At 43.0% G+C, this 16610-nt stretch overlaps 1 protein-coding gene across 1 annotated transcript; it reads right to left on the reverse strand.

The window, feature by feature from the left end:
• Positions 1 to 383: 383 nt before the first annotated feature.
• Positions 384 to 9363, reverse strand: LYG2 (lysozyme g2). Its single transcript, XM_016209638.2, is given in 5 exon segments — positions 384 to 502; positions 1824 to 1962; positions 3228 to 3424; positions 4130 to 4270; positions 9315 to 9363. Coding segments are annotated over 5 exon segments (645 nt in total).
• Positions 9364 to 16610: the final 7247 nt, after the last annotated feature.

A 16610-nucleotide genomic window follows, 5' to 3' on the forward strand; every position in this document is an offset into this window, starting at 1 on the left:
TTTTTTTATTTAAGTTTTGAATATGTTTTCTATTGATTTCAGAGAAAGGAAGGGAGAGGGAGAGAGAGAGAGAAACATCAATGATGATCGGCTGCCTCCTGCACACCCCCCACTGGGAGTTGAGCCCGCAACCTGGGCATGTGCCCTGACTGGGAACTGAACCATAATATCCTGGGTCATAGGTCGATGCTCAACTGCTGAGCCACACCAGCGGGGCTAGGTTTTATTTTTTAATGCTTATTTGCATTTTAAAAGTTGGGAAATTAATTTCCTGTCACAATTGCAACCATTCCTTTGCCAGTGTGGGTACAACACATCATGCCAAACCCTCAGAAAGGGGCCAGCTGAGCACCTGCCCACCTGGCTCACATACAGAGGTTTGCCTAGAAGCTGTGTCCTTTATAGAATTTCGCTCGGGCCAGAGTATCATTGACCAACTCAGATTCTATGTCCGTGAGGGTGGCAATGGTTTCGATTCCTGATTTAAAGGCCAAGAGGCCACCTGAAATGAAACACAGAGGTTCAGATTGAAATAACAACTTTCAGCAAAAATAAGATATGACCATTCCCAGGATGTTAGCCCTCCATCCAGGCAAATCTTCCAGAGCAGGCAGTCCCAGATCCTCCTCACTCCCTCCACTCCTGAAAGGACTACCTCAAGAATCACTGGGGAAATTCCAGGTTGCTTTCCTTCTCTCTCTCTTTTTAAAATACTTTCATTTTTCTTGCTGCAAAAGTCAGTTTGCTTCTCATGTAGTCCAGGTCTGCAAAACTAGATCCCCAGCAAACCTTCAGTCTGAGAATACCTATAATATTCTCTCAGTCATTTAATAATCCACTCATTTGTTCATTTATTCATTCAATCAATGTTTTTAAGCACCCTGCTATGTGCCAAGATGGGTGCCACACTGAGTGCAGGGTACACAATGCTACCCAAGAGAGAATCATTTCTTGGTAAGGGTATGTGTGTAATAAGCGTGTCTGTGCATATGTGTATTAAACCTTAGAATTGTGTTCTTTGAAAGTTATTTATGTGTTTAACATAATTGTATTCTACTCTTATGTTTAGAGAAAAAGGGCTTTGGTTCTGATCCCTGCCTTCAAGGACCTTAAAATAGAAAATAGAAACTGTTTATTCTAAATTAAGGCCATAAAGTGTGGAAGGAGAGAGCTATATACACACTATAGGTCTATAGGAGGTAGACTTAGTAAGAATTGGTGTGGTTGGATGTGACGAGGGAAGGAACCAGAGAGCCTAAGAAAACAATCTGGTTTTCTGGATGAGATGGCTGGATATATGATGGTGCCTTTCACAGAGACAAAAATAAATGTAGAAAAAAGAGCCAATTTATAGTGGAGGCTAGTGACTTAATTCTGTCTGGGGGATGGTGACCAGCCAGGCATAGATCTCCACTTAGATATATCATGGTACCTGAAGCCCCTTGTTGCTGGGAAAGCTCACAGAGTAAAACTTTGTCCACACAATTCAGAAACCAATTAACAGCTTCTTGCATCAGGAAAGAAACCTACCAGAGGAAGGTAAACATACTCTTTTAAATGTCTGCATTAACTGTCAAGGCTTCACCCAATGGCTCGATAGCCAAAGAGAGTTACAAGAGGAACCCCAACATCTGGCAGAAAGGAAACGAAAGCTGGAAGAAAGGCCACTCAGAGCAACTCAGGGGTTCAGGGAGCACTTTCAACAGCTTCTCCCAGGCCCACTGCTGACCCAATGGGCATCCTCCCAGGGAGGCCCGCATACCTCTGGTCTTCAGGGGCCTCACTCACAGCTCTTTTAAACAAAGCACCCAAATATGGCCTGCCTTTGAGGTGTTGAGCCACACTCCACATGGGGAATTTTCTTTGGATTGCCTTGATTCTTTCTGTCAGAATCCCAACAGCCTGCCAAAGGTGTTCTTTGCCGTCCCAGGAACCAACAGGGTGGTAAGTTTTTTTATCAAGCTAGAAAATTCAAATAGTAACATTAGCATCTGAATGAAGAGACACGTTTTCCTGCTGTTCCTGATTTCTCCATTTGGGGTTCAAGTTCATAGACACTGGCCTTGGTCCCATCCTTTATCCCCACAGGATCAGTTCTACAGTCCTTTCTTTCACAGAAGAGTCAGAGAAACAAAGTGAAATTTGTGGATGTGGCACAGTTTTAGTTAAGCACTGTAATGCACACACGTACATAAATAAATGAAAAGTTGTTTCACAGCCCAAGTGCCCGTCAGTCGATGAGTGGATAAGAAAGCTGTGGGACATTTACACCAGGGAATACTACGCAGCTGTAAAGAAGGATCTCGTACCCTTTGGGACAGCATGGAAGGAGCTGGAGAATATTATGCTAAGCGAAATAAGCCAGGCAGAGAAAGACAAACATCACATGATCTCACTTATATGTGGAATCTAGAGAACTTAATAAATTGATGAACAGAATACATTCAGTGACATGGAAGCATGGATCAGGTTGATGAATCTCAGAGGGAAGGAGGGGGGCAGGTGGGTGATCAGGGAGAGAGTAACCAAAGAACTTATATGCATATATGCACAACCCGAGGACATGGACAATAGTGTGGTGAAGGCCTGGGGCAAGGAGTGGGTGTGGGGTGGAAGGGGTTAATGGGGAAAAAAGGGGACATCTGTAATATTTTCAACAATAAGGATAAATTTTAAAAGAGAAAAAAAAAAGTTGTTTCAAAGCAATTAGCTCCCAAAGTTTACACATTTGCAGTCAAAATATAAATTTGTTTCTAGCTGAGGAGGCTAAAAGTCTGGGTTTCTGCAGATGATATAAAATTGAGCCTGGAAACAAATACCCAGTTAATTTGGATTGTCTTCCAATTTGTCTAAGAACAAGTTGGTTTAAGTAGGGTTTAATAATAGTGTTTTGATCCCCGTGGATGAAACTGACTACCTCATGAACCCCAAGAAGGCACTTATAGTAATAATGCCCTTTATAAGATTTTCTCAATTTAAGTAACGTTGCGTATTATTTATTGCAAAATTGCAGTTATGAAACTGATAGAACACTTTCTTAAAGATACCCAATAACTGATAAATCTCAAATTAAGTACCAAAAATGCATTGCAAACATCACAATACAAATTGTGCTAAAGTACCAGGGTGTTCTAAAGCCTCGAAACACTGCAGGTGGCTTCCAGTTTGAGTTGAGTCTCTGCGAGGAAAGATGAAGCGGGGCTCATCGAAAGCTCCTAGCTAAGTGCCTGCATCAGGCCAAATTTCAGTCCCCTGTGGTCCCAGCCATCCTGCAGGCTGGCTCCACCGGGGCTTTCTCAGGAGATGACGGCTGCAATGAGAGCTGGGTCCACGCAGTGCCTCAGCCCAACTTCTTTGATCAGGGTCTGGTAAGGCTTTAGGGCCCTCAAATCCATTTCAGCAAACATTTCAGAACCACGAGTCCCTAAGTCGATAGAAAATGAGCTCTTTACTCCAGAAGAAAACCCTTTTGCAAAGTGTGATAAGTTAGCCACAGCCCATGGCCTCCGCCACTCACAGCTTGGGACTGTCATTCCAGGACACCTTTTGATCTCTGATCATATAAACCCAGAAAGGTCCACTGGGGAGGTCCTTAGGCTAAAAGCCAACCTAAGTTAGAGTCTGGTTCTGCCGGTACTCAGCTCCAGGCCCTGAGGAAGTCTCTCCTGCTCGCTCAGCCTCATTTTCTGCTCTATAAGTTGGGAAGATGGGATCGGCTGGCCTGGCTGCTTCCAGCTCTGACACTCTAGGGCTGGGATAACAGGAAGACTTTGCAACAGAATCACAAAAGTGGGGACATACAAAGAACAAGGCTTGCTTACCATGGTCGTGCTCTAATGTGAAGTGAAAACAGCAAACGAGAAAACAAAGCGAGAATTCAGTATTTTATTCAAGCAATCATTTCAATACGTACAAAGAGGCACATCTGGACGAGTTTGGGAAGAACAGGGGGAAAATAAAAAGAAGTAGTGTGTTAGGTTGGTCAGGATTCTGTTTTCTTCTCATTTTTAACTTTGGCAGTATTGCTATAATGATGATTATGCCTTTTCAAAATGAAGCTATTTTTCTAAGAAAGAATAGGAAAATGGTGAAAGGGGAAAGCTAGATGTTTGCTTCGCTTTCCACTCACCACAGTTAATCAACCCGATTAAATCGTAGGCAGCACCGGGAGGCTCCATGGTCATGATGTCACCATAGCAGCCACGGCACACGTGGGGATGCACGTGAGGGTTCACTGAGTGACCAAAAGGGTAAGAGCCCCTGCAAGTGCCTGCGGGGGGTGATAATTCCCACGAAGCCTGCGAGAAAAGATTGCCTGAGCTGCTATAATGAACATTATTAAACCAAAGGAAAAGCCATAGACTTAGTTCTCCAAGTCCCTCCTCAGGACCCCAGAATGGCTCATAAGACAAAACAGGCGATTCCCCCTGCTCCCCTACTCCAACCGTAAAAGATGTGATACAACACAATTCTACACATATTCTCAACAATTCTAAAAGTATTATGAAAATCAATTCCAACAGATCTTGGAAACATTTACTATGATCCAGCTCAGACTCAGAATTGCTACGACAGTTTTAAGCTGGAACTTTGGGAGAAATTTGAAGATACTTCTGACACAAATACTTCTGCAGATGTAAACATCTGGATTAGCAATTGCCTTTGTTTAGGAAGAGAAAGAAAAGGGGTACCATTAACTTAAAACATTCGTTTTTATGTCATGCTGCTGTGAAGTTGAGTTTCTGTCTAGATTTAATAGGAAATAAAATGTAACTTACCATAAAAATTTAAGTTAAATCTGGTCTCACTATGAAGTGAGCTTAGGTCCAAGTCTATTTATTTATTTTTTGAAAACATTTTTAAATTTTTTCATTGCAGCTGATGCACAATATTTTATTAGTTTCAGGCGTACAACATAGTGATTATGAAGAATTAGAAATGGACAAGGCAGTTTAGGGCTGGGGGCCCTGAGGAAAAGGGAACCATGCAGAGGTGAAATGTTCTGGGCAAACAGGATATGAGAAAAACAAGTTTGCCCAACACCCGACCCCTTAAAGTGGGAAACGGAAAAACAAAGAGGGATTGGCTGTTACTACGGTAGAATTGTTAGAATGAGCCAATGAAGAACAAATATAGGAAATACAAAGCCCTAGGCTTGTGAGCCTCAGCGGCAGCCCCTTTCAGGACCCTTCTGGCAGTGGAGAGCTTTGCTTTCTTTGCACAATAAACCTTTGGACTCTTTCCCTTACTCTTCCAGTGTCTGTGAATTTCATTGTTGAACTCCATGAGGCAAAGAACCCAGTAAGGAGAAAATCTGGTATCAGTTAGACATTTATATACTTTACCAAGTGATCACCCTGATAAATCTAGTACCCTTCTGACACTATACATAGTTATTACAATATTCTTTTTAAAAAGTATACACACACACACACACACACACATATATGTTTTTATTGATTTCAGAGAGAGGAAGGGGGAGGGAGAGGGAGAAAAACATCAGTGATGAGAGAGAATCATTGATCGGCTGCCCCCTGCATGCCCCCTACTGAGGACAAGGACAGAGGCTAGAGCTCTCTAAATGTATCTTTTTTATAGTTTTTATTTTAGAGCCATGTAAATATTTTCATAATTTAAAATTTTAAATCAAATAGAAAGACATTCTAAAAAAATAAAAATAATAATAATCCTAACAGTATATCAAATTGAAAACTAAAGGTATAGAGGAGAATTATTTCAAGTTACTTTCAAACATGTCAATGTAAGTATATACCCCTAATGGAACACATCTGATGAACATAAAGAATCACAAGAAAATCTTAAGTGATATTCACAGTCTTGTTGTTGGCTGGTAATACTGTCATAGTTATTTTGAAACTGTTATATATAAATAAGTAATCATGTTAATGTCATTAGGAACCAGGATTTTTAGTCTAAGGTCATAGAGGTACAAATATAAAACCAATGTAAACTCCTTGTATTCTTAAATATAAAAGCAAAATATCCATATGAATGAATAAGTATTTTTCTCTTTAACAATATGTATTTTCTAGTCTTCTCCACTGGAAAGGCCGGAAATGACAACCCCTAACACCCAAACTGTGGTCTCTAAATACCATTTCCTACTAAAAGGAATCAGTGCTCTTCAGGGAAAGGGCTGATTCCTGGTCTGGGGCAGAAAATGTTCAAGATGAGCCAGAAACACCTTCTGTGCTAGGCTGGTCCTTATATGTTATAGACACATACTAAAAAAATTACAGGTGAAGTGTTTTGATGTTTTGAATTGCTTTAAAATATTCCCATACCACCCCCTCCAGTCACACTGTTGAAAACCATAGAAGCTGGGTGATGTCTCCGTGGGAGTTTATTATACTATTTCTCTCCCCCATTTTGTTTGTTTGAAGCTTTCTATAACAAAGTTTGTTTTTAGTTACCTTAATAAAGAGCCTTTCTGATCTACTTATATTAAAAAGGCAACACACTCATGCCTTATCCCTTGTCACAGATTTCCTTATTTTTTTTATTTATATCACTTATCACCACCTGACAGTTCTTCCCTCCTTTCTTTCTCCCCTTCTCTCCCTCGCTTTCTTTCTGCCTGTTCCCCCCACTAGACCATTTTTCTGTCTGCCGTATTTATCCTCAGCACCTAGAACAATGCCTGGCACAAAGTAGACCTTCAACAACTATTTGTGGAACAGATAAAGGGACAGGCGAATAAAGGAGAAGGAAAGATATGAATTTTCTAAATTATCTTGATCAAGCGTCCTTGTGTCAGCAGGTTTAATGTCCTTCCACTGGGAAGGCAGCCTTTGCTATGCTTAATGTGTAGCCCACAGACCACAGGCATCAAAGTGTCTTGGGATGCCTATTAAAAATGCATATCCCGGTCTCCTGGTTGAAGGCTGAGACTTCAGGGCTCTCTTCCAACATGGCCCAAGACAACTCTCCAAACAAGACCATAGCAATGAGTCGTAGCCGAAGCTGCACCAAATTCACAGCAGATGAATTGAAAATCCTCATCAAAGCATTCAACCAAAAACCAGACAAAAGCTTGCTTTAGGATTCATCGCTGAAGAGCCTAGAATCTAGATTTGGTTTCAGAATAGAAGGTCTAGGCACTGAGTCCAGAAAAGCTCTGAACCTGAAGAGGACTTGGAAGCAAGTCAAGACCAAGATCACCCAGTGGAGAAGATTCACAGTAGAGGAGACAGTGTCATAGCAGCTACACTTCCTCCCGATGACGCGCCTTCATCACGGCATTTGCGAACTACCCGCATCCCAGGACTGATTCCAGAGAGTGACTTGCTAAGGAGATTGGGGTTCCAGAGTCAAGAGTCCAAATTTGTTTTCAAAATCAAAGATCTAGATTCCACATCCAGAGAAAAACAGAACCTAAGGGGCCCTTAGAGTAGAAACAAGACCAGGAACAAGATCTCTGACATGAGAGAGTTCAAGAGATGGAAACTACACACAATGGCACTGGTCTCAGGAGCAATTGTATTATTTCTCTGAAGCCAGGACAAGATGGACCAAGAGATCAATCCGTGTATTGGATGTTGTCAGCCTGGATTCCAAACCTCCCTCTCTTTTTCTGAGAACATACCCTTCTAAACCTTCCTTTAGCTTCTCCAGGAGCTAAGCCTCAGGAGACAGGGAACAGGACCTCAGGAGGCAGATACAAGGCACCGCCACACAGTCCTGCTGACAGTGCCTGCTCCAGAGTCCAGCAGATGTCAAGGACCATGAAAATAAACTCACTCATATTATTTTCAAGTCATCTTAGTATGGACTGATTCAGGCAAAAATCATAAAAGGATTGTGATATTGTGATTTAAAAGAAATATATACAGGCATGGGCAAAAGTAAGTTTACAGTTGCATTGTGCCATTCCTTTAAATTACTAAAGTTATTGTAATAATCACAATCTGCATCGTTTTTTCCATATGAACAACTGTAAGCCTCCTTTTGCCTACCCCTGTGTTTGCTCTTCATTGACAGAGCTCCTAAAGCCCTTGGAGATTCCTGAGATGAGAGCAATAAAGTGTTCCTTGTTATGTTTAAAAAAAAAGAAAAAGCCTATCTCAGGGCTGCTCATACTAGGTCTACTGAGCCAGAATTTAGTTATAAGGCCAAAGAATCTACATTTTAACCAGCATTCACAGCAGCCTCTTCCACATGCTGAAGTTTGGGAACCATTGCTTTAAGGGGATTGGAAGAAGACACTACTTGTGTTCACATCGTAAACACGCAGGCCCTCCTTGATCACAGTCACCTATCGGTTAAACAGCTAGTGGGGTAGCTCATGATCAGTCTCCTGGCTGTTTCACTCTGCTCCCACCTGGCAATTAAATAAGCTATAAAAATTTAAAACTGTGTTCGCTGCCATTGACCATAAGTAATGATCAAAGAAATCATCACTTCTCAGTAAGGTCATTTTTTCCAAATTTAGAATTAAACAGGACCATTTTGAAGTTTAGAATTAAACAGTAAACATTTTAGAAACACCTTCTTCTCAGTCTTCACTTTATTCATTAAAGGCAATTTGAACGTTGTTTACAACAGCTTTTCACTATTTTTTTTAGACTAAAGTTTCAATCTGTTCTTATTCAAGGTCCGTCACCATCTCACCAGCCTACATTCCCAGCCTTCCCCTCAGAAATCGGCCTGGCTCAGAGATTGAGCATTGAGTTATGATCCAGGAGATCGCGGTTCGATTCCCCGTCAGGGCACATACCCGGGTTATGGGCTCAATTCCCAGTAGGGGGCGTGCAGGAGGCAGCCGATCAATGACTCTCTCTCATCACTGATGTTTCTATCTCACTCTCCCCCTCTCTGAAATAAATAAAAATATTTTAAAAAAAAGAATCCCCTCTCTCTTCTGGTTACACTGCCCTGCTTACTGTATCCCAAACAATTTTCCTGCATTTCTGCCTCTGTGACCTGCCTCTTTCTTCCCACCCAGTGAGCTCTTCTCTTATTGGAACACCAAGCATTCTTCAACTCTCATGCCCCCCCCCCCTAAAAAAACAAAACCTTTCTGGTTTCAGCATCCTGACTGGGTGTGAACTCTTCCTCCTAAACTCCTTCCAGGCTAATATATACAGCCTGGGTACATTCCCACTGATCTCGCCTTCACCTGCTTAGCAAGCAGGATACACTCCTAATTAAAACAATAAGCAGTTGATTAATGGCCAGGCTGTCAGAGGGAGAGCTCACTGCATGTAGACATTGCTCTCAGGTTCATGACCAGGCTGAATGTTTTTCTGGACATCCTGAGAACAATGCTAAACGTCAATTGATGACTTACTCACCAATGAGGGCCACAAGTCCCCCAAACAGGACAGAGGAATATATGGTCATGAATCTTATCCTACAGCACCTGTTATGATTTGAAAGAGAAATTGGTTACTTTTTAAACTTGAAAGTTTCTCAAAGAGAACTGCTTTGATTTTTAAAGAGTTTAGAGTCATTTCCAATTCAATACCCTTTTTCCAGTTCCAAGGCATTCTCATAGACCAGTGTTACGATGGTCCATCGGATCACTCTCTTTCCTAAGCATAAACTCCCAACTCAATTTACTCCAGGATCACACTGACATGAGTCTGTGGACATCCTAATAACGCATTACCCACACACATACTCCCATCTCATCTCCAGGCTTGGTTCATAATATAATTTTGTCCCCATTTTGGTATCTCCTTAGAAAATCAAGATAAACCACTGAGAGAAGAATTGGAGATTATGACTCAGGTTTGCTGTGCTCCATTTCTTTCTCGATCAACTCTATTCTGCTTCATTTAAAAGGCAGCTGATCCAAGTCGACAGGTTTAGTGCCAGCCGTTTTGGATTAGCAGAGAAAACCTCCCCCACTGTTTGAGAAGGTCTTCTGTATTCAACAGCAACCTGCACATCAATCTTTTACAAAGCAGTGGCTTTTGTCCTATAGCGTAGGTTTAACAATTCCAGAATCCGTTAGTCAGTAGATCACTGAGCGGCGGGCTTCAATCCGCTCGGACTTGGTGTGGCTCTGCCTCCGTGGAGGAACTTTTCAACACCATCATGTACACTCACCTGCCTCTTCCTAGCTTCATTCTGTACCACCGATCACTGGAGGAGCTTTATATTCGGGTTAAAGCCCTCTCTTTAAACAACTGACCTCATTAGGCCTGATTAGACTAGTACTTTGGACTTCGGTGATCCTTTTAATAAAAGGGTTTCAAAGCACTTATTAGCCACTATTGATTAATTAATTTAATGAACCCCCAGGTTGTACTGGAGGCAGGTGGATTGTTTCTGGGTATCTAAAATTATGCAAGGCCAGCAACTTTTAGATTTGAGAACAGATAATTAGCCTAAGAAAAGATAAATAAATAAACGGGAAATACTAGCAGCTCCCATTCCTGCATCGGTTGTTTGTTGGAAATGCTGAGCCCCCTGCTCTTTCTCCCTCATTCCATCACCACATGATCCCCACGCCAATGTATCACCCGATCTCGACATGTGAACTTGGCCCCTTGCCCCAATTTTACCCCCAACAAAGGGACCCAAGAATGGCCAGCTGCTCTGGGAGATTAAGACAAAGCCAGGAAGTAGCCAGGTGGCTGCTGGCTTCCCAGACTTTCTGAGGAAACGGGGAAACAGGATTTGGCCAGGGATGAACATTGCTTCCAGCAGGGAGTGTCCTTCTTCAGGCCACGTCCAGGGGAGGAGCTGAAGCGCACTGCGCAGCCCGGGAACAGGACCCGCAAGGGACGTTCGTGAAATAGCCACGCATGGTTCCCGTAGGGGAGGAAGGACTGCGACATGGGTCCTTCTCCAAGGGTGAGAAGTTTCTGAGGATGCACACAATCCTTCCACACACCCACCTAGTGAAGAGAGGTGTGCAGGAGACTGCGCAGGAGACGGAGAAGACGAAGACCCTGAGTCACACCACTTTTTGGGCTCCCTGGCAATGAACAAACCACCACTCCTAGGAGAACGTGTCTTCCAGAAGCTGCCCTCTGACCTGCCTCCTTGCATGTGCTCCTGCCCCCTGCCTCTCTGTGTGTACCGCAGATTGCCTCGTAAGGAGCCTGTTCTACCACCACTGTCAATGCTGCACTCAGGGCCACTGGTGGGGTTTTTTGATAAATATATTTTTATTGACTTTTTTAGACAAAGAGGAAGGGAGACGGGGGGAGAGAGAGAGAAACATCAATGTGAGAGAAACATCGACAGGTTGCCTTCCGTATCCACCCTGACTGGGGACCGAACCCACAACGTGGGCACGTGCCCTGACCGGGAATCCAACCAGCAACCTTTTGGCGCACAGGCTGATGCCCAACCAACTGAGCTACACTGGCCAGGGCAGGGCCACTTTTTAAGAAGGGGTTTTACATGAGTCCAGCTGCTCCAAGGTAGCCCTCAGGAACACATGAGCCTTCAACAGTGACAGTGGCAACATCATATTGATGCTGTGCTCATGGCCCACCCAGTCCAGGGCAGACTGGGCCACGTATGTGGGGCTTCCAGGCCAAGGACAGTGAGAAAGGTCAAGAAAGGGAAAAGAAAGAATGGAGAAGGAACCAAGTGAGGTGACAGACACTGGGCAGAAGCGGTCCCTAGGTGCCCCCAGGGAATAACAGTAACGATAAAACGTTGGAAGTGCTGTCGAGTGTGACGCGCACTCCATCCCTCTGCTGTCCTCAGACAGTGGGGTTATGTGAAAGGTCTTTGGTATAAAGGTCTCACTGTCCAGGCTCTCTGCCTTTGAAATCATCACCTCCAAACGCATGTAGATGATTAGGTTTTGCTCGGATGGTGAGAATACAACACGTTCCTATGAACATTACATTATTTAACCCTCCAACAAGCCCGTGAGGTAGGTGTTACCCCTTATTTTAGATTCAAGGAAACGGAGACTCAAAGAAATTCCGAAACTTGTCAAACATGGCACCTTTAGGACATGGCAAAGCTGGTCTGTAAGACCCCCAAACCCCTGCTCCTTCACTATATCCAAGGTACTAGCAACATGGACCAATGGCTCTGCAGAAGAATTATCTCAACAGGTTCAAATTCGTCCATTTTCACACAGAGCATTGCCTGTTGTCTGATAAATCAGTTCAGTCACAGATATTTACATCATTCCGGGCTTTGTAGGTGCCGTTGTCATTTTTAAATACAAATGAAAGTGAGCCAACGGAACCCACAGTGGCTTTTTGTCCCTTTATATCTTGTCCACCACTAATAATGGTGGCTCACGTGCATTGAGCTTGTACAGTAGGCCTGGTGCAATAGTGGTGAGGGACATGGCCTGCGTCTGCACCCGGTTTGTTGCACTCTACAGCTTAACTCTCACCTACTACAATCTACTGACCCAGTAGACGGCTAAGTGTGGGCACTATCATATGAGCATCTCAGAAATTCTTTGACATTTAAAAGTAATTTACTGATTCTCCATCTCCTCCCAGAGATACCAAGAGTGATTATGCAAGTGAGTTGTATTTATGTTGCCTGGAGGGGCTTGAGGGGACCTGTCACTTTCTGTAACCTCCATCAGTCCCCCAGGTTCCTCAATTAAAAGTACAATCTATATGCAAGAGATATGCCTGTTATATAAGTGAAACTCTATGACCAGTCCTCTGTACCCCCTGCCCACTCCAATCAGTTGTGCCTCTAAGTCTTAAATATAGCAGTTGTCTGGTAGCCTCCAGTGAATCATAATCCATTTGTGATTCCTGGCCTTAGTGGTGAGACCCCATGATCTCCAACATCTAAATAGCCTCAGCAACAGACCATAAGCCAAGATGTACGCAGGTTTCACAAAAATAACTTGTTGGGTCTGCCTCCTGAAAACAGGCTGTGGCAGGAAGAACCCTGGTCTGGAAGTCTAGAGACCCAACTTGCAGTCTCAGATCTGCCACTAACCAGTTGAGGGACCTTGGGTAGGTCACCAGGCTAGGCCTCACTTTTCCATCCGTAGAATTAAAAAGCTGGACCAGAGCAGATGACCTCTAAGGTCTCGTCTAGCTCCAGCAAGCCACTGGGGTCGGTGAGTCAAGTGTGTCCTGGATCCAGAAGAGGGAATAAATATGGGAAGTTGAACACAGATTAAGTCTACATTACAGTTTTTACTGTTTTTCATGGAAACTTGGACTGCACTTTACTTCTCACCAAAATCACAAATGCTGTGCGAATCATCCTGTGTGGCTTCCCCAGCCAAGGGCACGTACCTGGGTTGCAGGTTTGATCCCCGGCTCTGACTGGAGTGGGTGCGGGAGGCAACTAATCGATGTGTCTCTCTCACATTGATGTTTTTCTCTCTCCTCCTCCCAACCTCCCTTCTATTCTCTCTAAAATCAATGGAAAAAATATCCTCGGGACAGGATTAACAAAAAAATAAATAAAAATTTTAAAAAACATTCTCGAAATGGCTACTTCCTTTTACTTACCAGTTTTCAATTTTTTTTATTTTTCAATTACAGTTTACGTTCAATATTTTTCTGTATTAATTTCAGATGTACAGAAAAGTGATTAGAAAATCATACTTTACAGAGTGGTCCCCTCCCCCCTCCACTGCTTCAAGCACCCACCTGGCCCCATACATACTCATCAAGATATTATTGACTATATTCCCTGCACTCTAATCTATATCTCTGTGGCTATTCTGTAACTACCAATTTGTACCGCTTAGTCCGTTCACCTTTTTCACCCATTCCCCTAACCCCTGCCCCTCTGACAACTATCAGCCTGTTCTCTGTATCTAAGAGTCTGTTTCTATTTTGTTTATTTTGTTCATTAGATTCCACGTATAAGTGGAATCCTTTGCTATTAGTGTTTCTCTGCCTGCCCTATTTCACTTCCCATAATACACCCCAGGCCCCTCCACGCTGTGGCAGATGGTGAGGTTTCCTTCTTTTTCCCAGCTGCGTAGTAGTCCGTGGTGTAAATGTAGCACAGCCCCTGATCCGCTCAGCCTGATGGGCACTTGGGCTGCTTCCAAACCTTGGCCATTGTAAATAACTCTGCAATGAACAGGGGTGCATATATTCTTTCCAATCAGTGTTTTGGGTTTCTTCAGATACATTCCTAGAAGTGGGATCACTGGGTGCTAAGGCAATTTAATTTTTAATTTTTTGAGGCACCTTCACATTGTTTCCCACAGTGGCTGCCCCAGTGTGCATTCCCACCAGCAGCGCGAGGGTCCCTTTCCTCCACGCCCACGCCAGCACTTGCTGCTTGTTGGTTTATTGACAATAGCCATTCTGCCAGGTGTGAGGTGGTGAGCCTAAATGTATTTTAATTCACTTTGACTGCTTCTAGGTATTTTTACTTTACAGATGAGGAAACTGCAACTCACATTAACACACTGGTGAGTTTAAAGCTCCTTCTTCTTTTCTCTCTCTCTCTCTTCCTCTCTCTTAAGTTAGTTAGAAAGCAGAGCAAGACGCAGGGGAGGTGCACTTGGATGGAGCAAGGTAGCCTTTGGTGTGTGAGAAATCACAACAGACAGCTATGAAATGAATGCATTACAACTATACGCATCAACCTGTTTGCTTCCCAAAAACAATACTGAGTGAAAGGAACAATTTATTGAATAATGTATGCAAAATGATTTCATGGATATAAAGTCCAAAAGCAGGCCCAACGAAATGGTATATCACCTGGGAATACATGCTTCACTGGTAAAAGTAAAAAGCAAAGCCAAAAAAGGGCTAATACAAAAATTCTGCCCCAGTGCCTCCTGGTGGTGATGGAGGAAAGCACCTGAAAACTGTGTGGAAGTGATGATCCAGTTTTTCACCTGAGAGATGGGTGCCCCATTTTATTACCCTTTAAACTGTATATAAACATTTCATATAAATTATATTTAAATATAAACAACATAAGAGTGTGCACGTTATGCCTCTGGCTGTGGGGAATTGGTAAATCACAAGAACAGTACAAGTATATTTATTCATATGTAGAACATATCTCCAAAAATACAAAAGAATTGGTAAAATTAGTTGCCTCTGGAGAGAGGAGCTGAATGGATAGAGGACAGCAGTGGGGGGGGGGAAATGTCATGCTATATCCTCTTATATCTCTGGAATTAAGACGTTCATAATATATTTCCTCATCAATCAATCGATAAAATTCTGAAATTCAATTGGTTGGGCAACATCCCTGGAGATTCTGATTTAACAGGCCAGGGTTGAGGACCCAGTGTTGCTTTGAAGGGGGTCAGGGGACTGAGGTGCTGTAGGCTGAACGGCTACACTTTGGGAACCTCCCCAAAAGCTTACGCTCAGATACTCGTTGCATGCTTGTCACCTACTGGTCACTGTCCATCCACCGCAAAAGTCGAATAAACACGGGTATAGTTGCAGGTAAGAGCTTTTGAAAATTCTCTTCTGATTGACTCTTTTTTTTTTTTTTTTTTTTTCATAGAAATGAGAAGCACTTGTCAACTCAGATCATTTTGAGAACTAAGAAATAATATACCTCATGGAGGAACCTTGAAAACACTGTTGCTAAGCGAAAGAAGCCAGTCATCAAAGACCACACGCTGTATGATTCCATTTATATGGAATGTCTAGAATAGCAAACAGAGATATTAAGTAGATGGGTGGGTGCCAGGGGCTGGGGGAGTGAGACAATGGGGACTGACTGCTAATGTTTACAGAGTTCCTTTTTGGGGTGTTGGAAACTTTCTGAAGTTAGATAGTGAGTATACTAAAAAACATGGAATCGTATCCTTATATGGGTGAATTTTATCTTATTGGAAATATATCTTAATAAAGCTTTTTCAAAAGAACGAGAAATAACATAAGATCCCTGGTGCACATTAGAGCCTAATATCCACTGTTATTATTTTTGGTAGCAGCAGCAGTGAAATCTCCACAGTAACACTACTATCATGTGTAATGATTACTTTTCAAATCCATCTCCTGTAGTAGACTGTCTTTTCCAAAGATGGCCACACCACTGTCCATCCCTGCCCAAGTGCTCTTCTTATTTTGTGACATTGGCACTCTTGCCTCCAGAGGTCAGGTCCAATTTTCTCCTCTCAAACCTGGGGGGACCCTGTAACTGCCTTAACCAATAGAATGGAGCAGAAGTAACACGGCGGCTTCCAAGGCTGGGTCATGGACAGCAATATAGCTTCCTCCTGGCTCATCTCTTGGGATGATTGTCCTGGGAACCAGCCACCACATTGTGAGGAAACCCAGGCCACGCGGAGAGGTCATATGATGATGGAGGTGTTTCCATGGAGCGCCCCAGCTAGGCCCTCAGCTTAGAGCCAACGGCCAGCATCAACCATCAGGCATGTGAATAGAGAAGACTTCAGATGTGTGTCCAGCTTTGAGGACATACAACAGAGACCCCAGACACTATGAAACAGAGACAGGACATCCCTACTGCACCCTGTCAGAATGTCTTACCTGCAGAAACTGTGGAATATAATAATTCAGTGAAGTCATACAGCTATAGATAACTACTATATTTCCCTTACTAAACTTCGAGTTAATGGCAAGGATTATGACTTAATTATTTTTGAATTTCCAGCATTGACCTTAGTGTTTGGCTCAACAACTAAATGAAACAATATTAGAAGAAATATAACACATTCCCAGTCTATAGAATTC

The sequence above is a fragment of the Miniopterus natalensis genome, chromosome 13 (genome assembly GCF_054644295.1).
Source record: "Miniopterus natalensis isolate mMinNat1 chromosome 13, mMinNat1.hap1, whole genome shotgun sequence".
Classification (NCBI taxonomy): Eukaryota; Metazoa; Chordata; class Mammalia; order Chiroptera; family Miniopteridae; genus Miniopterus; species Miniopterus natalensis.